Here is a 24,361-nt window from a genome sequence, read left to right as displayed (position 1 = left end):
ATATTAGCATGCTAATATTAGCTTTCTAGCATGCTAACGTTTTCATGCTAACAGTAAACAAATGTCACGTACCAAGTGTTTTGACTCTGGAGTAAACCGAAGCAAATGCAGCTTATGTTAGCATGCTAGCAAGCTAACGTTAGCATCAGTTAGCTTGTGCTTTGTAATGTATACAAATAGGTATAATTCTGAATTTTATTTTATGGTGCATATGGACGTTTTTCAAATTATAGTATTATAGTAAGAACTAGAAAATTCCCGCGGAAATTTTGATGGGGCTGCAATCTGTGCCCTGGACCTCTGGCCGGGGGGTCGTCGGAAGCCACCGTACTTTTAAGACGGTGCCGAGTGTCCGAATCTGTGAGTTTTAGGTGCAAGTGTACATAATGAGCTATAGAGCTAGCCTAAAACATTAGCATGCTTACAATAAAATGTAACACTTAGCATGTGTGCTAACAGTTAGCATGTCTCACATATCAAGTAACACGACTGTAAGGTGTATGGCTACGGAAGTAGAGAAAAAAGTGAAAAAACAGAAAAAAAAAAGTTAGCATGCTAATATTAGCTTGCTAGCATGCTAACGTTTTCATGCTAACAGTAAACTTCAAAAATGTATGAAAAATGGAAAAAGATGAGGGGGAAAAAATATTTTTTTTGTTTGAATATGGTTTCTGTAGAAGGACAAACATGACACAAACCTCCCTAATTGTTACAAAGCACACTGTTTATATTAAACATGCTTCACTGATTCCAGTATTTGGCGAGCGCCGTTTTGTCCTACTAATTTTGGCGGTCCTTGAACTCACCGTAGTTTGTTTACATGTATAACTTTCTCCGACTTTCTAGGACGTGTTTTATGCCACTTCTTTTTCTGTCTCATTTTGTCCGCCAAACTTTTAACGTTGTGCATGAATGCACAAGGGTGAGTTTTGTTGATGTTATTGACTTGTGTGGAGTGCTAATCAGACATATTTGGTCACTGCATGACTGCATGCTAATCGATGCTAACATGTTATTTAGGCTAGCTATATGTACATATTGCATCATTATGCCTCATCTGTAGGTATATTTGAGGTCATTTAGTTTCCTTTAAGTCATCTCAATTCAATGTATATCTCATGACACACTATCTGTATGTAATATGGCTTTTAATTTATTTGCCGCTCCAGACAGATTTGTTTTTGTATTTTTGGTCCTATATAGCTCTTTCAACATTATGGTTTGCCGACCCCTGACATAGCTTATACATTTGTCATTGTGTGTATTTCAGTTTAAAAAAAAAAAAAAGACAAAAGCAAGATCAACAACAATAAAGAGCCTAAATGGATTAATCTGCTTTGGAACTTTATTAGACATCTTGGATTGTTTGTTAGCTGTCTGCCTGTGTGTGTAGTTAGTATGTTCCAATAGCAGCAGAAGTGCACTTTTTGGAGAGCTGTATTATTTTCAGTTTTGTGCCCATGGGACTGATTGTTTTTAACACTATATTATTATTTATACACCTATAGTGATCACAGAGACAGGTTGTTTTTGTGTTACTGTATATATTTGTTTTTCTGAAAAATCCCACTTATTATACTTTGGGTAACAACAGTCAATATTTTTTTTTTTTAGGGGGGTAACAGTCAATATTTATTGTTTTACTTTATTTTATTTTTTTCTTATAAAATAAAAGTGAGCTTTTGTTAAAGGGGAACATTATCACAATTTCTGAATTGATAAAACCTTTAAAAATCAGTTCCCAGTGGCTTATTATATTTTTCGAAGTTTTTTTTTTAAATTTTACCCATCACGCAATATCCCTAAAAAAAGCTTCAAAGTGCCTGATTTTAACCATCGTTATATACACCCGTCCATTTTCCTGTGACGTCACATAGTGAAGCCAACACAAACAAAACATGGCGGAAAGAACAGCAAGTTATAGCGACATTAGCTCGGATTCAGACTCGGATTTCAGCGGCTTAAGCGATTCAACAGATTACGAATGTATTGAAACGGATGGTTGTAGTGTGAAGGCAGGTAGCGAAAACGAAATTGAAGAAGAAACTGAAGCTATTGAGCCATATCGGTTTGAACCGTATGCAAGCGAAACCGACGAAAACGACACGACAGCCAGCGACACGGGAGAAAGCGAGGACGAATTCGGCGATCGCCTTCTAACCAACGATTGGTATGTGTTTGTTTGGCATTAAAGGAAACTAACAACTATGAACTAGGTTTACAGCATATGAAATACATTTGGCAACAACATGCACTTTGAGAGTGCAGACAGCCCAATTTTCATCAATTAATATATTCTGTAGACATACCCTCATCCGCGCTCTTTTCCTGAAAGCTGATCTGTCCAGTTTTGGAGTTGATGTCAGCAGGCCAGGGAAGCTAGGGTCGATAGGGGGTTTAGCTCGCTCGTATGCGGGAACAAACTGCCGCCATTGCTTGCCGTGCTACCGAGGTCCTTTGTCCCTGAATTGCTCACACACTCCGGCAGATTCAATGGGGGTCTGGCGGCAGATTTCTTTGACTTTACCGTTGGAAATGCATCTGCTTTGAGTGTCGCAGGATATCCACACATTCTTGCCATCTCTGTCGTAGCATAGCTTTCGTCGGTAAAGTGTGCGGAACAAACGTCCAATTTCTTGCCACTTTCGCATCTTTGGGCCACTGGTGCAACTTGAATCCGTCCCTGTTCGTGTTGTTACACCCTCCGACAACACACCGACGAGGCATGATGTCTCCAAGGTACGGAAAACAGTCGAAAAAAAACGGAAAATAACAGAGCTGATTTGACTCGGTGTTTGAGAAAATGGCGGATTGCTTCCCGATGTGACGCCACGTTGTGACGTCATCATACCTGCCAACTTTTGAAATCAGAAAAACCTAGTAGCCAGGTTAAAATGTTGCTAAAACCATCACTTTTCTATCAGTCACAGTGACTTTTCAAAACAAAAATATTACAGCAAAAATCATATGGGTTGATTGACATGTTTATTCTGTAAGCTAACTTCAATAGTTTGAAATTATTTTGACAGTTAATGCCAGTTATCCTGTCAACCTTTCACAAGACTTCAATTTGTTAATTGAAAGTATAAACAGTATAAACACTTTTTACAGTAAACAAATGGTAAAACAGTACTAAACAATTCCATTTAAAAAAAAATTGGTGTCATTATTAACTTTCTGTCCAAGCTTGTATAATCTACTACCTTGTTCAATTGTAAAAAATATTCTGTGCCTAAAATTCACATTTTTATCACAATTATTATACTGTAAACATGGTAAGCTAACTTCATTAAAATTAATAGTCCTGTCAATAGCATGGAATTACAATTCAAATGTAGTTTTTTTGTAAGCCTTTCAAAAGAATTCAAAATATGAAAAATTAATGAAAATTAATTTAAGCCATCAGACACTTGAAAAGTGGCACATCACATCTCTAATGTAATCATTTTAACTTTTCAACAGAAATAGCACTGCAAAAATATTAAGGACATACTTCTGTATTTTGGTAGTTATGCTGTCAACATTTAACAAGATTTCTTCAACTTGGACTTGAAAGCATAAATAGTATAAACACTTTTAACGGTATAACAGTACTAAACAATTCCAATAGATAACATAGGTGTCATTACCTTTTTGTGGCTAAAATCCAAATGTATTCTATCAGATTGATCATACTGCAAAAAATGATATGGTATTTGTTTTTTTGTCCCAACGTGGTCTTTTACATCGCTAATTCCTCCGTGTCCGATCGAAAAATCTTGTCTGCACAAGGTGCAATTCGCGTAGTTTTCACCCTTTTTGGAATGGATAATTATTCCCGGATAGGCTTTTGAATATTCTTCACGGAATGACTGCAGTTTTCTTTTCGGTTTAAGACTCGTTTGCGATTTTTCTCCGGCTGATTCCATGATCGTTCGCTCGTTTGGAAACAATGGGCAACAGGTGCCTCGTGCTTGGCAGCGGTGCTATAAATAGCCTCGCGCATGGCATTCGGAATGGCTCGATAGGAAGTTACGGGAAGCAGTGTCGATTGTCATTGTTGTTACGCGATTTCGTGAATAAAACTTACATTTTTTTTTTTTTTTTTTTAAATTAATGAAAAACCGTATTTTTTATCACTGCAACCGTAACCCGGAATAGGTTGATGAAAACCGTACTAATTACGGGAAAACCGGAGTAGTTGGCAGGTATGCGTCATCGCTCCGAGAGCGAATAATAGAAAGGCGTTTAATTCGCCAAAATTCACCCATTTAGAGTTCGGAAATCGGTTAAAAAAATATATGGTCTTTTTTCTGCAACATCAAGGTATATATTGACACTTACATAGGTCTGGTGATAATGTTCCCCTTTTAACCAAATATTGTGTTTTTTTCCATATACAACAACCTATCTGGATTCGATAAGAGAATCGATAAGGAATCGGTTCGATAAGAGGATCCGATAATGGGCTCCATCCATCCATCCATCTTCTTCCGCTTATCCGAGGTCGGGTCGCGGGGGCAGCAGCTTAAGCAGGGAAGCCCAGACTTCCCTCTCCCCAGCCACTTCGTCCAGCTCCTCCCGGGGGATCCCGAGGCGTTCCCAGGCCAGCCAGATAGTCTTCCCAGCGTGTCCTGGGTCTTCCCCGTGGCCTCCTACCGGTCGGACGTGCCCGAAACACCTTCCTAGGGAGGCGTTCGGGTGGCATCCTGACCAGATGCCCGAACCACCTCATCTGGCTCCTCTCCATGTGGAGGAGCAGCGGCTTTACTTTGAGCTCCCCCCGAATGACAGAGCTTCTCACCCTATCTCTAAGGGAGAGCCCCGCCACTCGGCGGAGGAAACTCATTTCGGCCGCTTGTACCCGTGATCTTGTCCTTTCGGTCATGACCCAAAGCTCATGACCATAGGTGAGGATGGGAACGTAGATCGACCGGTAAATCGAGAGCTTTGCCTTCCGGCTCAGCTCCTTCTTCACCACAACGGATCGATACAGCGTCCGCATTACTGAAGACGCCGCACCGATCCGCCTGTCGATCTCACGATCCACTCTTCCCCCACTCGTGAACAAGACTCCGAGGTACTTGAACTCCTCCACTTGGGGCAAGATCTCCTCCCCAACCCGGAGATGGCACTCCACCCTTTTCCGGGAGAGAACCATGGACTCGGACTTGGAGGTGCTGATTCCCATCCCAGTCGCTTCACACTCGGCTGCGAACCGGTCCAGTGAGAGCTGAAGATCTTGGCCGGAGGAAGCCATCAGGACCACATCATCTGCAAATAGCAGAGACCTAATCCTGCAGCCACCAAACCAGATCCCCTCAACGCCCTGACTGCGCCTAGAAATTCTGTCCATAAAAGTTATGAATAGAATCGGTGACAAAGGGCAGCCTTGGCGGAGTCCAACCCTCACTGGAAACGTGTCCGACTTACTGCCGGCAATGCGGACCAAGCTCTGGCACTGATCATACAGGGAGCGAACTGCCACAATCAGACAGTCCGTTACCCCATACTCTCTGAGCACTCCCCACAGGACTTCCCGGGGTACACGGTCGAATGCCTTCTCCAAGTCCACAAAGCACATGTAGACTGGTTGGGCAAACTCCCATGCACCCTCAAGGACCCTGCCGAGAGTATAGAGCTGGTCCACAGTTCCACGACCAGGACGAAAACCGCACTGTTCCTCCTGAATCCGAGGTTCGACTATCCGATAACGGGCTCGAACTCGATAATTTCTTATCAAACATCATCCCTAGTAAAGATACATGTATGAACTTTTTTTTTCCCCGCACTCTGAATTTGCTCCGCATTATCACTTGATCAGTTTTACAAAGTACTTTTTTTTTCGGCGGGTGGGCCGGGTTGAGGCTCTGAGTGTGACGTGAGGACTTCTAGGAAATTCCGGCTGATGGCAGCTCTCACCTCCAGCGCAGTCTGATTGAAGAGAGTGATGAACTGAGCGGTGAGGAGAACAATCACCTCCTCCCTCAGGAACTCTACAGGGTGGAAGACAAAGAGAGAGCGGCACTGAGCAAACCAAAGAGGGAAGTAAAAAAAAAAAAAAAAAAAAAAAATCATAAAATCAGCTGAAGTGCTACCATTAAATTGAAAGCTTAAACTGGCGATTTATGCCCAGGAAAAAGCGCTCTAAAGAGAAAAGAAAACTTGGGCAGGCAGTGCACAACTTGGCTGGGAGATAAATGGCCTGCTTATTTTGCTCAAATCCAAACTGCAATAAAGAACAAAGTGTATTCTTATCATTTCCAAATTGTGATCTATTCCAGTAGGGAATGTTGGAAAAAAAAAAAAAAAAAAAAAAAAAAGGGACTTGGAGAGGAGTGAAAACTGAGCTGTGCTTGCTGCTAAATTTGGATACGTTGGCCAGATGGCTGAAGGGAAGTGCTTGATATTGCACTGTGTGGTCTAAGCTTTGTATTCAAATGGTTCCCATTTTGAGGCGGTCGCTTGGCAGAAGGGGCTGGTTTTATTTAAAAGCACAAAAAGGTATAGTGGAACATGGATTTTAAAACTTCATTGGAGTGCATGTTGCCTCACAATACGAAGGTCCTGAGTAGTCCCTGTGTTCAATCCCAGGCTCGGGATCTTTCTGTGTGGAGTTTGCATGTTCTCCCCGTGACTGCGTGGGTCATACTTGCCAACCTTGAGACCTCCGATTTCGGGAGGTGGGGGCGTGGTTAAGAGGGGAGGAGTATATTGACAGCTAGAATTCACCAAGTCAAGTATATCATACATATATACATATACATATACATCTACATCCTGAAATATGCAAACAAAACTGTGTTTAGATAATTGATACTTCAAACTTGCATAAATAAATCTTAAGGAATATAACATAACTTGGTTTCTGAGAGCTTCAAAATGTAATGAATAAAATGCTAAAGTTGTTGATAAACAAGCAATTATTTTAATAATTAAATATGGTCATTTTAAATGAATTATTATGATAATTTAAAATTAATTATTTTAAGTATACTAGTGATGGGTCCGGCAACACCGATGCATCGGCGCATGCGTCAAGCTCATAGAGCAAAACCCTGTGTCGGTGCGCGTACCGCTTTTAGAAAGTCACGTGACCGATCATGAGCTGTTTTGGTCACGTGACCGATACGCGAACTGTGTCGCACTGACGCCTCCTCTGTGCCCTGTGAGCGGGTCTTTTCTACAGCCGGAGAAATAATAACTAAGAAGAGAAAGCGTCTAAAATTGAATACATTGGAAAAACTGGGGGTTTTTTAAAATAAAAATGTGTAAAAAAAAAATAATAATAATAATTTCCAGGTCCACAAGCATCCTCATCCACAACACGTTCTCTTAGATTTCCATGTTATGATACCGTATTTTCCGCACTATAAGGCGCACCTAAAAACCACAAATTTTCTCAAAAGCTAACAGTGCGCCTTATAACCCGGTGCGCTTTATTACGATTCATTTTCATAAAGTTTCGATCTCGCAACTTCGGTAAACAGCCGCCATCTTTTTTCCCGGTAGAACAGGAAGCGCTTCTTCTTCTACGCAAGCAACCGCCAAGGAAAGCACCCGCCCCCATAGAACAGGAAGCGCTTCACCCGCCCCCATAGAACAGGAAGCGCTTCACCCGCCCCCGGAAGAAGAAGAAAAAACGCGCGGATATCACCGTACGTTTAATTTCCTGTTTACATCTGTAAAGACCACAAAATGGCTCCTACTAAACGATCCGGTTCATAAAAAGACGCAATCTCTCCATCCGCACACGGATTACTACCGTATTTCACAGCAACTGAACCGCACTGTGGAACGGGAGCACGTACGGTGAATATTCGCACCACAGGGAATGAGAAGTCATCCTTCACTGTGGTTCTAGCTTGCCATGCTAACTTCCACTCATGGTGATATTCAAAAGGAAGACCTTGCCAAAAGAGACCTTTCCAGCCGGCGTCATCATAAAAGCTAACTCGAAGGGATGGATGGATGAAGAAAAGATGAGCGAGTGGTTAAGGGAAGTTTACGCGAAGAGGCCGGGTGGCTTTTTTCACACAGCTCCGAAGGCGAACACACCTTCACTAAGACGGGCAGACAGCCTCGGACGACATACGCCAACATTTGCCAGTGGATCGTAAATGCTTGGGCAGATATTTCGGTCACAAATGTGGTCCGAGCTTTCCGGAAGGCAGGATTCACAGAACAACAGCGACACTGACTCCCGATGACTTCTACGAGACGGAACCGGCCATTTTGGATACCACGCTTGCGCAACTTTTCAATTCGGACACCGAAGACGAAGAATTCGAAGGATTTACGAATGAAGAATAACTTCAGAAGGTGAGCGCTATGTTTATTTTGTGTGTTGTGACATTAATGTTCGAGCAACATTATGTTACTATTGCTCTACACCATTTTGAATTTTACTATGTTTGTGATTGCACATTTGCGTACATTTTGGGACAGAGTTGTTAGAACGCTGGTTTTCAATATATTATTAAAGTTTGACTGAACTATCTGACTGTTTTTTTGACATTCACTTTAGCGCAGCGTTTTTTTGACATTCACTTTAGCGCAGCGTAGGTGCGGCTTATAGTCCGGGGCGGCTTATTGGTGGACAAAATTATGAAATATGTAATTCATAGAAGGTGCGGCTAATAATCCGGTGCGCCTTATAGTGCGGAAAATACGGTACATGTTCACATTATTTATTGACTGTATCTAAAAAAGACAAAAAATATATTTTTATCTAAATGAAGTTATGAAATAATCCTAAATGAAATACAATGACTTGGTTTATATTATTGTATATACTAGGGCAGTGGTTCTCAACCTTTTTTCAGCAATGTACCCCCTGTGAATTTTTTTTAATTCAAGTAGCCCCTAATCAGAGCAAAGCATTTTTGGTTGAAAAAAAAATACAGCACTATGTCATCAGTTTCTGATTTATTAAATTGTATAACAGTGCAAAATATTGCTCATTTGTAGTGGTCTTTCTTGAACTATTTGGAAAAAAAGATATAAAAATAACTAAAAACTTGTTGAAAAATAAACAAGTGATTCAATTATAAATAAATATATCTACACATAGAAGTAATCATCAACTTAAAGTGCCCTCTTTGGGGATTGTAATAGAGAGCCATCTGGATTCATGAACTTAATTCTAAACATTTCTTCACAAAAAAAATAAATCTTTAACATCAATATTTATGGAACATGTCCACAAAAAATCTAGCTGTCAACACTGAATATTGCATTGTTGCATTTCTTTTCACAGTTCTTTTTGACATACATTTTAGTGACAAACCTGAGCTTGTGCTTCACTCAGTTTATGAACTTACATTCATATTTTGTTGAAGTATTATTCAATAAATATATTTATAAAGGATTTTTGAATTGTTGCTATTTTTAGAATATTTTTTAAAAATCTCACGTACCACCTGGCATACCTTCAAGTACCCCCAGGGGTACGCGTACCCCCATTTGAGAACCACTGTACTAGGTCATAAAATCAGTGTCAGTTGAGTCGGTCCATAGGTTGCCTGTAGGGATTTTTAATGTCCAGCAGATGTCAGTATTTAGTGACACAGTATCGACACAGTATCAATACAGTTTTGCAATGTGTCGAAACGCTTCATGACGCCTCATCAACCCATCACTAGTATATTTTAATGTATAATTCTAATGCCTGGATGTAATAAGGAGTCAGAAAAATACAAATAAAAATACAATACATTTTGATGTTTTTAGCAAAATATAGTAAAAATGTTTTTTTTTAATTAATAAATATATTTATTTTTAGGTAAGATAAACATAATACAATTTATCTCTTGTCTGGATGATTTAGTTCTTGTCACCCTGTTTTCCTCCCGTTGTGAAAAAAGGCTGTCCTCACTCAGGTCCGCATGGAGCTGGAGGGGGCGTGGCCTCCAGCTCCGGCGTAAAATCGGGAGATTTTCGGGAGAATATTTGTCCCGGGAGGTTTTCGGGAGAGGCGCTGAATTTCGGGAGTCTCCCGGAAAATTCGGGAGGGTTGGCAAGTATGGCGTGGGTACTCCGGCTTCCTCCCACCGCCAAAAACATGCACCTGGGGATAGGTTGATTGGCAACACTAAATTGGCCCGACACTGCAAAAAGTCATGGTTCATAAACAAGACTAAAAAAATACAAAAATTAGGGGTATTTTATTTGAACTAAGCAAAATGATCTGCCAATAGAACAAGACAATTTGGCTTGTCGTGACTTTCCAAAACAAGTCAAATTAAAGCTGCAAGCAGCATTGGTCGGGCCCGCATATTTGGCAGGTGCTAGTCCTAAGTGTCCCAATACTTTTGTCCAGTTTTAGTAGTAAGTGTCCCAATACTTTTGTCAAGTTGTAGTCCTAAGTGTCCCAATACATTTGTCAAGTTTTGATCCTAAGTGTCCCAATACTTTTGTCCAGTTTTAGTCCTAAGTGTCCCAAAACATTTGTCCAGTTTTAGTCCTAAGTGTCCCAATACTTTTGTCCAGTGGTAGTTCTATGTGTCCCAATACTTTTGTCAAGTTTTAGTCCCAAGTGGCCCAATACTTTTGTCAAGTTTTAGTCCTAAGTGTCCCAATACTTTTGTCCAGTGGTAATCCGAAGTGTCCCAATATTTATGTCAAGTTGTAGTCAAGTGTCCCAATACTTTTGTCAAGTTTTAGTCCCAAGTGGCCCAAAACTTTTGTCAAGTTTTAGTCCCAAGTTTCCCAATACTTTTGTCAAGTTGTAGTCCCAAGTGTCCCAATACTTTTGTCCAGTTGTCGTCCTAAGTGTCCCAATCGTTTTGTCCGGTGGTAGTCATAAGTGTCCCAAGACTTTTGTCTAGTGTACCTACCTTGTCTGCATTGTGTAGGCACGCTGGTGCTTCCTGCTTTTAAGCAGCCATCTTAAAAAAACAGCAGCGCAGCGGGTCTTTGAAGGGTCATAAAATCAAAACCGGAGCAGGTATTAAAACGCTGTTCTGTTATTTTATACACAAGGGTTTAATCTCTCTCCTGTGTTAGTTTGAAGCCGAAACGACAAACGCGCTCAGAGGAGATAGATTTTGAAGAAAGGTGACCGGTTTTTACAAAAATGTTGTTTTGAAGGGGGAATAGCAAACTTCCTGTTGATTTTTGCTGGGGGTTGTCAATTTATGAAATGTAGGTCTAAGTCAGACCTACATACAGGTTTTTGTTCCATGTCTCTCCGACCTTCCCAGTGGGAGTTACAGGCAGTTTTGTCAGTTTTTCATCCGAGGAGCAGTTTTTTGTGCGTTTTATTAAAAAATTGCGCTAGAGCACAATTTTGAGATTTGGGGTTAGGTTTTTTTTTTATTAGATCACAATTTTTGCCAGTCCTGATGTGTGCGTTCAGTTTGGTGAGTTTTGAAGCATGTTAAGGGGGTCAAATTACAGCTCAAAGAGGCAAAAGTGACTGTTTTTAGTACTTTTTTGTCTTGAAGGGGGAATTGCCAACTTCCTGTTGATTTTAGCCCGAGAATGTACCATTATGAAATGTAGGTCTAAGTCAGACCTACATAGAGGTTTTTGTTTCATGTCTCTCCGACCTTTCTAGTGGGAGTTACAGGCAGTCTAGTTTTTTTTACTTTCTAGGGGGCGCTAGAGCGCAATTTTGAGTTTTGTGGTTCGTTTTTTTTTTTTAAAAAGGCAATTTTCGCAGGTCCTGATGTGTGGGTCAAATATGGTGAGTTTTGAAGCATGTTAAGTGGGTCAAATTACAGTTTAATGTGGCGGCGGAAGAATAAAGAATAAAGAATAAAACCTTACAAATTCAATAGGTCCTTATGTCCCATTGCATAAGGACTCCCAAAGGGACTCAAAGGGTTCAGAGAATCTGGAGAAATCACTGCACGTAAGCAGCTAAGCCCGTGATCTTCGATCCCTCAGGCTGTACTGCATCAAAAAGCGACATCAGTGTGTAAAGGATATCACCACATGGGCTCAGAAACACTTCAAAAACCCACTGTCAGTAACTACAGTTGGTCACTACATCTGTAAGTGCAAGTTAAAACTCTCCTATGCAAGGCGAAAACCGTTTATCAACAACACCCAGAAACGCCGTCGGCTTCGCTGGGCCTGAGCTCATCTAAGATGGACTGATACAAAGTGGAAAAATGTTTTGTGGTCTGACAAGTCCACATTTCAAATTGTTTTTGGAAACTGTGGACGTAGTGTCCTCCGGACCAAAGAGGAAAAGAACCATCCGGATTGTTGTAGGCGCAAAGTTGAAAATCCAGCATCTGTGATGGTATGGGGGTGTATTAGTGCCCAAGACATGGGTAACTTACACATCTGTGAAGGCGCCATTAATGCTGAAAGGTACATACAGGTTTTGGAGCAACATATGTTGCCATCCAAGCAACGTTACCATGGACGCCCCTGCTTATTTCAGCAAGACAATGCCAAGCCACGTAGTGAAAGAGTGCGGGTACTAGACTGGCCTGCCTGTAGTCCAGACCTGTCTCCCATTGGAAATGTGTGGCGCATTATGAAGCCTAAAATAGCACAACGTAGCCCCCCGGACTGTTGAACAACTTTAGCTGTACATCAAGCAAGGACGGGAAGCTTAAAAAATGTGTCTCCTCAGTTCCCAAACGTTTACAGAGTGTTGTTAAAAGGAAAGGCCATGTAACACAGTGGTGAACATGTCGCAGCCATGAAATTGTAAGATAATTATTATTTGCGAGAAAAACAAATAAAGTTTATATGTTGTCTTTGTAGTGCATTCAACTGAATATGGGTTGAAAGGGATTTGCAAATCATTGTATTCCGTTTATATTTACATCTAACACAATTTCCCAACTCATATGGAAACGGGGTTTGTCGAAAAAAAAATCATAATATGACCACTATAACCCGGTGCGCCTTTTGTATGAAAAAAGCGGTATACACGGCAAAATTAAAACATTGAAAAAAAAAAAGAGATGAATAACCAAGAGGAGTCGGGTTGCTAGACATGCTCACTTTCCCTTGTTTTACTGCAGATATTCATTCCCCAGCTGTAAACTTTTTCTCAGCACGGGAACAAATCGATGAGAGGAAGGTTGACCACATCACCGATTCCTTCTCCATTTCATCCGCAACCCATCACAGCAGGCTGTTGTCCATCTGACCATTCCTCTGCCACATTTTCACAGAGTGAGAGAATCGATACCAAGGTCTGACGCGTGCACGCGTACACAACTTCACAGCGTGGACTGGTTAATCAATAGAGGTCTTTCAGCTGTGTTTACATGCAAACTGACATATGTCATCATACAATGTGAAGGGGGGGGGGGGGGGGAGCAACACGGGGGTAAAGTCAATACAATGGGAATGTGATCTCACCCGCCTTACACAATTCAACAAGCACAATAGACGTGTGCAGAGGTGGGTAGAGTAGCCAGAAATTGTACTCAAGTAAGAGTACTGTTACTTTAATAATAATAACTGGGATTTATATAGCGCTTTTCTAAGTACCCAAAGTCGCTTTACATGTAGAACCCATCATTCATTCACACCTGGTGGTGGTAAGCTACTTTCATAGCCACAGCTGCCCTGGGGTAGACTGACGGAAACGGCCCCTCCGACCACCACCTGTCATTCATCATTCAATTCACCGGTGTGAGTGGCACCGGGGGAAAAGGGTGAAGTGTCCCGCCCAAGGACACAACGGCAGTGATTTTTGGATGGTAAGAGGCGGGGAGCGAACCTGCAACCCTCAGGTTTCTGGCACGGTTGCTCTACCCACTACGCCATGCCGCCCCGGCATGGCGTAGTGGGTAGTAGAGATTTATTACTCAAGTAAAAGTAAGGAGTAGTCACCCAAATATTTACTTGAGTAAAAGTAAAAAGTATGTTGTGAAAAAACTACTCAAGTACTGAGTAACTGATGAGTAACATACACACTCATATCATATATATATATATATATATATATATATACTCAATCACAGGCAACGAAAGAAACATCATCATCCACGCAAAAAACTCCATTCTCATCCACAACAGTACACCATGGCAAAAAAAGAACAATGCAACATTTGACGTCACTATGGGAAGTTTTGACGGAGCAGAAACGTGTGAACTCGTTGGGAGTTTCCTCCTCTCCCAGCTCGCTAGCCTCAATCTGAACCTTGGTATTTACCGTGATGACGGACTGGCAGTGTGTCGCGCCTCGCCAAGGAGCAGCGAGAATACCAAGAAGCGCATATGCCAAATTTTCAAAGAGAACGGCCTACGGATCACGATCGAAGCCAACAAGCAAACCGTCAACTTCCTTGACGTCACTTTCAACCTGAGAAATAACAGCTACCAACCATTCACGAAACCCAACACAACACTCCAATACGTGCACCATGACAGCAACCACCCACCCACCACCACGAAAAGAATACCTACCGGAATCAATAAAAGGCTATCGATGCTGTCATCTAGCAAAGCTGAATTTGACCAAGCAACCCCCCCGTACCAAAAAGCCCTTGATGAAAGCGGATACAATTTCACCCTCACCTATGAACCCACGCCAGGAAACCAGCCAAAAAAGAACAGAAAACGAAACGGCATCATCTGGTACAACCCCCCATACAGCAAAAACGTCTCAACGAACATTGGACACAAATTCCTCAACCTGATTGACAAACACTTTCCCAAAGACAACAACCTAAGAAAAGTATTCAACAAGAACAACATCAAATTGAGCTACAGCTGCATGAACAATATACGACAAATCATCTCAAACCACAACAAAACAATTGCAAATGAGCCGTCGACCCCCAGTCAGAACGACTCCAAAACCAACAAAGCATGTAACTGTCGAAAGAAACCTGATTGCCCCCTCAACGGGGGATGCTTACAAACATCAGTTGTCTACCAATCTAAGGTAATACGCAAGGACATTAACACATCCGACACATATGTAGGATTAACCGAGGGTGAATTCAAAACCAGATGGAACAACCACAAGGCTTCTTTCAGGAACAAAAACCTGCGAAATACCACAGAACTCAGCAAACACATTTGGGACCTCAAAGACAATAATGTTGAATATTCAATAACATGGCAAATTCTTGCATCCAGCACACCTTACAATAGTGGTAATAAAAGATGCAACCTATGCTTGAAAGAGAAACTGTTTATTATCTACCGTCCAGACCTGTCATCCCTCAACAAGCGCAGCGAAATTGTAACAACATGCCGCCATAGACGGAAACATCTCCTAGGTAACACATGAGCCAATCACCACGCCCCTAGGCCAGCCTGTACCCACCCACTCTGTGCCCTATATAAACCATGGTATGCGAATGCTCCCATTAAAATCTCCTGACGATTGAGGGTACCCCCCTCATGAAACAGGCCTGTAGAGATGAAATAGTCTTGTGATTTTTTTTCCCCACACATACATATATATATATATATATATATATATATATATATATATATATATATATATATATATATATATATATATATACATACATACATACATACATACATATACATTGATATATACAGTATATAATTTATATGTATTTATTTTGCTGTTTTTGTTTACATGTTAAAGGTGTTTTAATGAATATACATGCATGTTTAACACATATAGATTCCTTTCTTTCATGAAGACAAGAATATAAGTTGGTGTATTACCTGATTCTGATGACTTGCGTTGATTGTAATCAGACAGTCGTGATGATAACGTCCACGTTTTCAAATGGAGGAGAAGAAAAGTTCCTCCTTTCTGTCTAATACCACATGAAAGTGGTGGGTTTTTGGCATCTTATTTGTCCAGCTTCCATATTCGTTTTTATACACTTTACAAGAAATATATTGGCGTCAGCTAGCTTGTTTGCGCTGGCTTTCGGAGACTCTTGTTTTGAAAGCGCGGGCGCGATGGAGCGGCACTTTTATTGTGAAGACAGGAACGTCCTCGTGCGGTTGAAATAAAAAAGTATATTTTTTCCTTCACACTTTTGATTGATTGATTGGAACTTTTATTATTAGATTGCACAGTACAGTACATATTCCGTACAATTGACCACTAAATGGTAACACCCGAATAAGTTTTTCAACTTGTTTAAGTCAGGTCATGTGACCACCTGGCTCTGTTTGATTGGTCCAACGTCACCAGTGACTGCATCTGATTGGTGGAACGAAGTGAAACGTCACCAGTAAGGCAGGCACTTTGAAGGTCTGTCTGACAGACCAAAACGAACAAAGCGTGCATTAACAGATCGATCAAAATTAGTAGCGAGTAGCGAGCTGAATGTAGATAAAAGTAGCGGAGTAAAAGTAGCGTTCCTTCTCTATAAATATACTTAAGTAAAAGTAAAAGTATGTTGCATTAAAACTACTCTTAGAAGTACAATTTATCCCAAAAGTTACTCAAGTAGATGTGACGGAGTAAATGTAGCGCGTTACTACCCACCTCTGGACGTGTGTGTGTGTGTGTGTGTGTGCAGGAAGAAATCAATAGTTTTCCTTCCTGAAAGAAAGGCTGATAATCATGCCAGTAAAAAAAAAAAAAAAAAAAAAAACTTGCTTGCTCACCTTTGCTGGCGCTGAAGTTTTTGAAGGGCTCGGGATCAGCCGAGGAGCCCTCGCGTCTCGTTTCAGACGAGCTGGGAGTGGGGGTCTCCGGTTGGTGGGAGGCGACGGCTCTGTAGGTGTGCACCTGCTCGTCGTCGGACCCCATCAGGGCCACGTCTTCACCTTCGTCCTGCAGGTCCACCATCAGCACTTCCCCCTCGGTGGCGCCGATAGCCGCCACGTCCCAGTACATAGCCAGGACCACCGACTGCTGCAGCGCCCACAACACACACATGAAGATCTGGGGAAAAGACAAATGATGCTTAATTTATATAGTACGCATCAATTTCCAACACGCTCTCATTCAACAATATACAATGCGAATTGGACCAGTTGTTCCTCCCAGGGAATTCAAGTCCCAAGTCGCTCCCAAGCTCTTTACGACACTTGAAGCTGAGTTGAAAAAGCACCAGAGACAGAATAGGTATTTTGTAATATATTTGCAAAGCTTTGCATATATACATTGAGACCAGTCCAGCATAGAACATTCACTCGCGCCCCCTTGACCCAACCCCCTCTCCTCTTAAGTCTCTCTTCCTCCCCCCCGCCCTGGCAGTCATGTCTCGCTAGCCAAAACACATGCTTATTATCTCTCTCTCCAACATTCCTCACTTCAAGGTTAAGCACCCAGTTTTGCAGACAACCAAAAGACCACATTTGGAAGAAAAACACTAGCTGTTTTGTAATATGAAAATGAAATGAAAAGAAGTAACACTTAAATACGGATATATGTAAATATCTGCCTCCGACGGTATGCAAAACCAACTTTTCTTACCTTCTGGTGCCTGCTGATCGGAATTTGGGATCTGCATAAGTTCTGAAAACGTGCACGCCTCCGCCATTGTAGTTACAGTGAATCCGAAAATATTCACTCTTTTAATAATAATAGATTTTATTTGTAAAAAGCACTTTCCATTGAGCAAACAACCTCAAAGTGCTACAGTGTATTGAAAAAAATAAATAAATAAAATAAAAAAATAATAAAAAAATTAAAAAAAATAGAACAGCCTAATAGCTAGAACTATCCATCCATCCATCTATCCATATTCTTCCGCTTATCCGAGGTCGGGTCGCGGGGGCAGCAGCCTAAGCAGGGAAGCCCAGACTTCCCTCTCCCCAGCCACTTCGTCCAGCTCCTCCCGGGGGATCCCGAGGCGTTCCCAGGCCAGCCGGGACACATAGTCTTCCCAACGTGTCCTGGGTCTTCCCCGTGGCCTCCTACCGGTCGGACGTGCCCGAAACACCTCCCTAGGGAGGCGTTCGGGTGGCATCCTGACCAGATGCCCGAACCACCTCATCTGGCTCCTCTCCATGTGGAGGAGCTTTACTTTGAGCTCCCCCCGGATGACAGAGCTTCTCACCCTATCTCTAAGGGAGAGCCCCGCCACCCGGCGGAGGAAACTCATTTCGGCCGCTTGTACCCGTGATCTTGTCCTTTCGGTCATAACCCAAAGCTCATGACCGTAGGTGAGGACGGGAACGTAGATCGACCGGTAAATCGAGAGCTTTGCCTTCCGGCTCAGCTCCTTCTTCACCACAACGGATCGATACAGCGTCCGCATTACTGAAGACGCCGCACCGATCCGCCTGTCGATCTCACGATCCACTCTTCCCTCACTCGTGAACAAGACTCCGAGGTACTTGAACTCCTCCACTTGGGGCAAGATCTCCTCCCCAACCCGGAGATGGCACTCCACCCTTTTCCGGGCGAGAACCATGGACTCGGACTAGCTAGAACTAGTATGCATATATCTATAAAAAGTTTTTTTTTTTTTGTTTGTTTTTTTTAAAGAAGGGTTTTTAAGCCTTTTTTAAAAGCATCCACAGTCTGTGGTGCCCTCAGGTGGTCAGGGAGAGCATTTCAGTCTCGCATAGTTCGTAGCTTTGTCCTCGGAGGTCGGAGGAGGTTAGCCTGTCCGGAGCGGAGGTGTCGTGTGGAGGATTTGGGGGGTGAGTAGTTCTTTGAGGTAGAGGGGGGCATTTCCATGGAGGCACTGGTGGGTTAGTAGGGAGACTTTGTATTCAATCCTGAGTGGAACAGGAAGCCAGTGAAGGGATTTGAGAATTGGTGTGATGTGGTCGTATTTCCGCACTCTAGTCAGGATCCTAGCAGCACTATTCTGTATGTATTGCAGCGTCTGGATGTTCTTGCTTGTCCATGTGTTGTTTTGTTACAGCCTTATTCCCAAAATGGAATAAATACATTTTTGTCCTCACAATTCTCCGCCTCATAATGACAATGTGAAAAGTTTGTTTTTTTTAAAAACATTTTCTGCATGTTTGGAGGAAACCGAGGCCAAATACCATCCCAACAGTGGAAAAATGGGTGTGGCAGCAGTTTTTCAGCGGCAGGGACTGGGAGACTAGTCAGGATAGAGGGAAATATGAATGCAGCAATGTACAGAGACATCCTGGATGAAAACCCAACACCTTCCCATCCAACTTGACGGAGCTTGAGAGGTGCTGCAAAGAGAAATGGGCAAAGAGGAATGGAAACTGCCCAAAAGATAGGTGTTCCAAGCTGTTTAAAAGACTTGAGGGAGAAATAGCTGCCAAAGATGTATCAACAAAGTATTGAGCAAAGGATGTGAATACTTATGTACATGTGATTTTTTTAATTTTTCAATACATTTGCAAGAAATAAAAAAAACAACGTTTTACATCGTCATTATGGGGTGTTTGTCATGTCTGTGTGATCATGTTTTGTTTTAGTCATGTTCGGTTTTGTTTTTGGACTTTTTGTGCACTTTTGTTTTGTCACCATAGCAACCATTAGTTTTCACCTGTCACGTCACGCACCTGTTTCACGTTTTGAGTCACGCACCTGCTTTCACTAATCATGTCTATAGTATTTAAGTTCATTGTTTTCAGTTTGTCGTTCTGGCGACATCTCACATTTATGCTGTGTACATTCCTGACACTTGTTTTCATGTCCATCCTTCATGCTGCTGTTTTTGTCCAAGCCAAGTAAGTTTATTAATGCTATAGTCTTTTGGTTTCATAGTTTGTTCTCCGCCACTGTGCGCGCTTTTCGTTTGTACCTTTTTTTTGATATATTAAACAAATCATGTACTTACATTCCCGTCTCGCCCGAGCCAACTTTCCATTGCCTTCTAGAAAAACTAAACCCCAGGACCAAGTCATGACAGTGTTGGGTGTAGAATATCATTTTGTTCCATTTTAATGTGGAAAAGGAGTGAATACTTACCGAATTCACTGTATCACTACGGTTGTAGAACAAGTCAAGTCCTTTCAACGGCTCTTTTAAGTGAACGACGAGAACCGTTTCTAAACTGGCTGTCAAAGTGTACCGACTTGTCGGAATACGTCCTCGTCCTTCTACTATCTAGGTGAGAGGCATGATTAGTGATCTACCGTAAAGTTTGAGGAGCAAGGAAACAGGGGATCATGTCAACATTGGCACACAGGCTCATGATCGCGACGCCACTATAAATAGTTCGTCTGCGTTAGCGCTTATAATAACAATATCACTAATACTTGTTAATGTTCATGTGACAAAATGTAAATGGGGTATTTCTGGCAATTTTTGGATGGTTTATTATTGGATTTTATGGGCGAAATAGAGGACCTCCCATTGGCTCCGCTGTAAACAGACTTTTGGGGTGTCCAAAGTGCGGCCCGGGGGCCATTTGCGGCCCGCAGCTAATTGTTTACTGGCCCGCCACACATTTCTGGAAATGCTATTGCAAAAATAAAAAATAAACATTAAAAAAAAGTAGAATGAGGTGAAATCTACCGTATTTTCCGCACTGTAAGGCGCACCTAAAAACCACAAATTTTCTCAAAAGCTGACAGTGCGCCTTATAACCCGGTGCGCTTTATATATGGATAAATATTAAGATTCATTTTCATAAAGTTTCGGTCTCGCAACTTCGGTAAACAGCCGCCATCTTTTTTCCCGGTAGAACAGGAAGCGCTTCTTCTTCTACGCAAGCAACCGCCAAGGTAAGCACCCGCCCCCCATAGAACAGGAAGCGCTTCTTCTTCTACTGTAAGCAACCACCCGCCCGCGTAGAAGAAGAAAAAGCGCGCGGATATCACCGTACGTTTCATTTCCTTTGTGTGTTTACATCTGTAAAGACCACAAAATGGCTCCTACTAAGCGACAGGGATCCGGTTCATGAAAAGACGCAATCTCTCCATCCGCACACGGATTACTATTTCACAGCAACTGATATTCCTGTGAACCGCACTGTGGATACAACGGGAGCACGTACGGTGAATATTCGCACCACAGGGAATGAGAAGTCATCCTTCACTGTGGTTCTAGCTTGCCATGCTAATGGCCAGAAACTTCCACCCATGGTGATATTCAAAAGGAAGACCTTGCCAAAAGAGACCTTTCCAGCCGGCGTCATCATAAAAGCTAACTCGAAGGGATGGATGAAGAAAAGATGAGCGAGTGGTTAAGGTAAGTTTAAGTTTACGCGAAGAGGCCGGGTGGCTTTTTTCAGCAGCTCCGTCCATGTTGATATACGACTCCATGCGCGCCCACATCACGCTGGTTTTAATATATTATTAAAGTTTGACTGACCTATCTGACTGTTTTTTTGACATTCCTTTAGCGCAGTTAGATGCGGCTTATAACACGGGGCGGCTTATAGGTGGACAAAGTTTTAAAATATGCCGTTCATTGAAGGCGCGGCTTATAACCCAGGGCGCCTTATGGTGCGGAAAATACGGTAACTAGAAAAAGTTTTCTTTTCTTTTGTCTATCTTTATTTTTCTTTTTTTGCCATTGCTCAGAAAAATAAATAAAAAATAAATGTTATAATGAATTATTGACCTATTCAAGGCTCCAATTATTTCAAATATTTCACTTTAAAATGTTTTATGTGGAAAATATTGCATATATTGTGTGGTTGCCATACAAAAGCACCTCCGATTTCGGGAGGTGGGGGGCGGGGGGCGTGGTCAGGGGTGGAGCGGGGCGTGGTTGGGGGCGTGGTTAAGAGGGGAGGAGTATATTGACAGCTAGAATTCACCAAGTCAAGTATTTCATACATATATATATATATATATATATATATATATATATATATATATATATATATATATATATATATATATATATATATATATATATATATATATATACATATATATACATATATATATATATATATATATATATATATATATATATATGTATATATATATATATATATATATCTACATCCTGAAAATATGCAAACAAAACTGTGTTTCGATCATTGATACTTCAAACTTGCATAAATAAATCTTAAAGAATATAACATAACTTGGCTTCTGAGAGCTTCAAAATGTAATGAATAAAATGCTAAAGTTGTTGATAAACAAGCAATTATTTTAATAATTAAATATGGTCATTTTAAATGAATTATGATCATTTAAAATTAATTATTTCAAATATGTTTATTTTAATGTATAATTCTATGGCTGGATGTTATAAGGAGTCAGAAAAAATACAAATAAAAATACAATTAATTTTGATGTTTTTAGCAAAATATAGTAAAAATGTATTTGTATTTATTTTTATTTTTTTAATTAATAAATATATTTGTTTTTCGGTAAGATAAACATAATAATACAATTTATCTCTAGTCTGGATGATTTAGTTCTTGTCACCCTGTTGTCCTCCCGTCATGAAAAAAGGCTGTCCTCACTCAGGTCCGCATGGAGCTGGAGGGGGCGTGGCCTTTAGTTCCGGCTGAAAATCGGGAGATTTTCGGGAGAATATTTGTCCCGGGAGGTTTTCGGGAGAGGCACTGAATTTCGGGAGTCTCCCGGAAAATTTGGGAGGGTTGGCAAGTATGCAAAAGCATCAACGTTTTCTTTGACAAAAGAGCATAAAACAAACAAAATAATAGTTCAAATGTAAAATTGACAGATATATCTGAAGTTGATCTCGTAACTTAAGTGTTGAAAGTTTAAAAAAAAAACTAATACAAATGTATCACTTTATGAATGGGGCACCTTTTGGATCCCAAGTATATTTAATGGGATTTTATTTATCTTTTCACTGTGACTACTCAAAAATAACAATGAATTAAAGGGGAACATTATCACCAGACCTATGTAAGCGTCAATATATACCTTGATGTTGCAGAAAAAAGACCAGAAATTTTTTTAACCGATTTCCGAACTCTAAATGGGTGAATTTTGGCGAATTAAACGCCTTTCTATTATTCGCTCTCGGGAAGCAATCCGCCATTTTCTCAAACACCGAGTCAAATCAGCTCTGTTATTTTCCATTTTTTTCGACTGTTTTCCGTACCTTGGAGACATCATGCCTCGTCGGTGTGTTGTCGGAGGGTGTAACAACACGAACAGGGACGGATTCAAGTTGCACCAGTGGCCCAAAGATGCCAAAGTGGCAAGAAATTGGACGTTTGTTCCGCACACTTTACCGACGAAAGTTATGCTACGACAGAGATGGCAAGAATGTGTGGATATCCTGCGACACTCAAAGCAGATGCATTTCCAACGATAAAGTCAAAGAAATCTGCCGCCCGACCCCCATTGAATCTGCCGGAGTGTGTGAGCAATTCAGGGACAAAGGGCCTCGGTAGCACGGCAAGCAATGGCGGCAGTTTGTTTCCTGCAGACGAGCGAGCTAAACCCCCTGGATGTCTTGGCTCACACCGTCCCTTATGCCACCAAAAATTATCAAGAGAAGAATATCGACCCTAGCTTCCCTGGCCTGCTGACATCAACTCCAAAACTGGACAGATCAGCTTTCAGGAAAAGAGCGCGGATGAGGGTATGTCTACAGAATATATTAATTGATGAAAATTGGGCTGTCTGCACTCTCAAAGTGCATGTTGTTGCCAAATGTATTTCATATGCTGTAAACCTAGTTCATAGTTGTTAGTTTCCTTTAATGCCAAACAAACACATACCAATCGTTGGTTAGAAGGCGATCGCCGAATTCGTCCTCGCTTTCTCCCGTGTCGCTGGCTGTCGTGTCGTTTTCGTCGGTTTCGCTTGCATACGGTTCAAACCGATATGGCTCAATAGCTTCAGTTTCTTCTTCAATTTGGTTTTCGCTACCTGCCTCCACACTACAACCATCCGTTTCAATACATGCGTAATCTGTTGAATCGCTTAAGCCGCTGAAATCCGAGTCTGAATCCGAGCTAATGTCGCTATATCTTGCTGTTCTATGCGCCATGTTTGTTTGTGTTGGCATCACTACGTGACGTCACAGGAAAATGGACGGGTGTATATAACGATGGTTAAAATCAGGCACTTTGAAGCTTTTTTTAGGGATATTGCGTGATGGGTAAAACTTCGAAAAATAAAATAAGCCACTGGGAACTGATTTTTTAATGGTTTTAACCCTTCTGAAATTGTGATAATTTTCCCCTTTAATTTCAATGGTGTCTTGCATTATTGATGTTTTTAAGGCTCTAATTACTTCACATCAAACATTGCTTTCTGAATGTTTTGGGCAGTGGGGGAAATACTGCATATTTCAGTTTTATCATAAAAAACAAAGTTGTCTTGACAGAAAAGGCATAAAACTTTTTTGTTTTGCACGAGAAACTTTTTATAAAATTATATTTTTTTAAATCATTTTATAAAAAGAAACTATCTCGTGGGCACGAGATACATGTAAAAAAAAAACATATAATTTTTTTTTTTTTAAATAATTTTATAAAAAGTTTCTCGTGCGCACGAGAAACTATCTCATGCACACGAGAAACTTTCTCTTTATAAAAAAAAGTATATATATATTTTTTTAGACATGTATCTTTTGCGCACGAGAAACTATCTCGTGCGCACAAGATACATGTCTTAAAAAATATAT

At 41.1% G+C, this 24,361-nt stretch overlaps 1 protein-coding gene across 1 annotated transcript in view; it reads right to left on the bottom strand.

The window, feature by feature from the left end:
• Nucleotides 1-24,361, bottom strand: part of mfsd8l2 (major facilitator superfamily domain containing 8-like 2) — a 75,436-nt gene that overhangs the window by 29,663 nt on the left and 21,412 nt on the right. The window contains exons 6-7 of the mRNA XM_061928814.1: nucleotides 16,510-16,789; nucleotides 5,902-5,975 (exon numbers count right to left, since the gene is read on the bottom strand). Coding sequence (XP_061784798.1) covers nucleotides 5,902-5,975; nucleotides 16,510-16,789 — 354 coding nt within the window. The remainder of the gene's footprint in view (nucleotides 1-5,901; nucleotides 5,976-16,509; nucleotides 16,790-24,361) is intronic.

Source organism: Nerophis lumbriciformis, linkage group LG33 (assembly GCF_033978685.3).
Source record: "Nerophis lumbriciformis linkage group LG33, RoL_Nlum_v2.1, whole genome shotgun sequence".
NCBI lineage: Eukaryota > Metazoa > Chordata > Actinopteri > Syngnathiformes > Syngnathidae > Nerophis > Nerophis lumbriciformis.
This window is presented reverse-complemented; position numbering and strand designations above follow the sequence as displayed.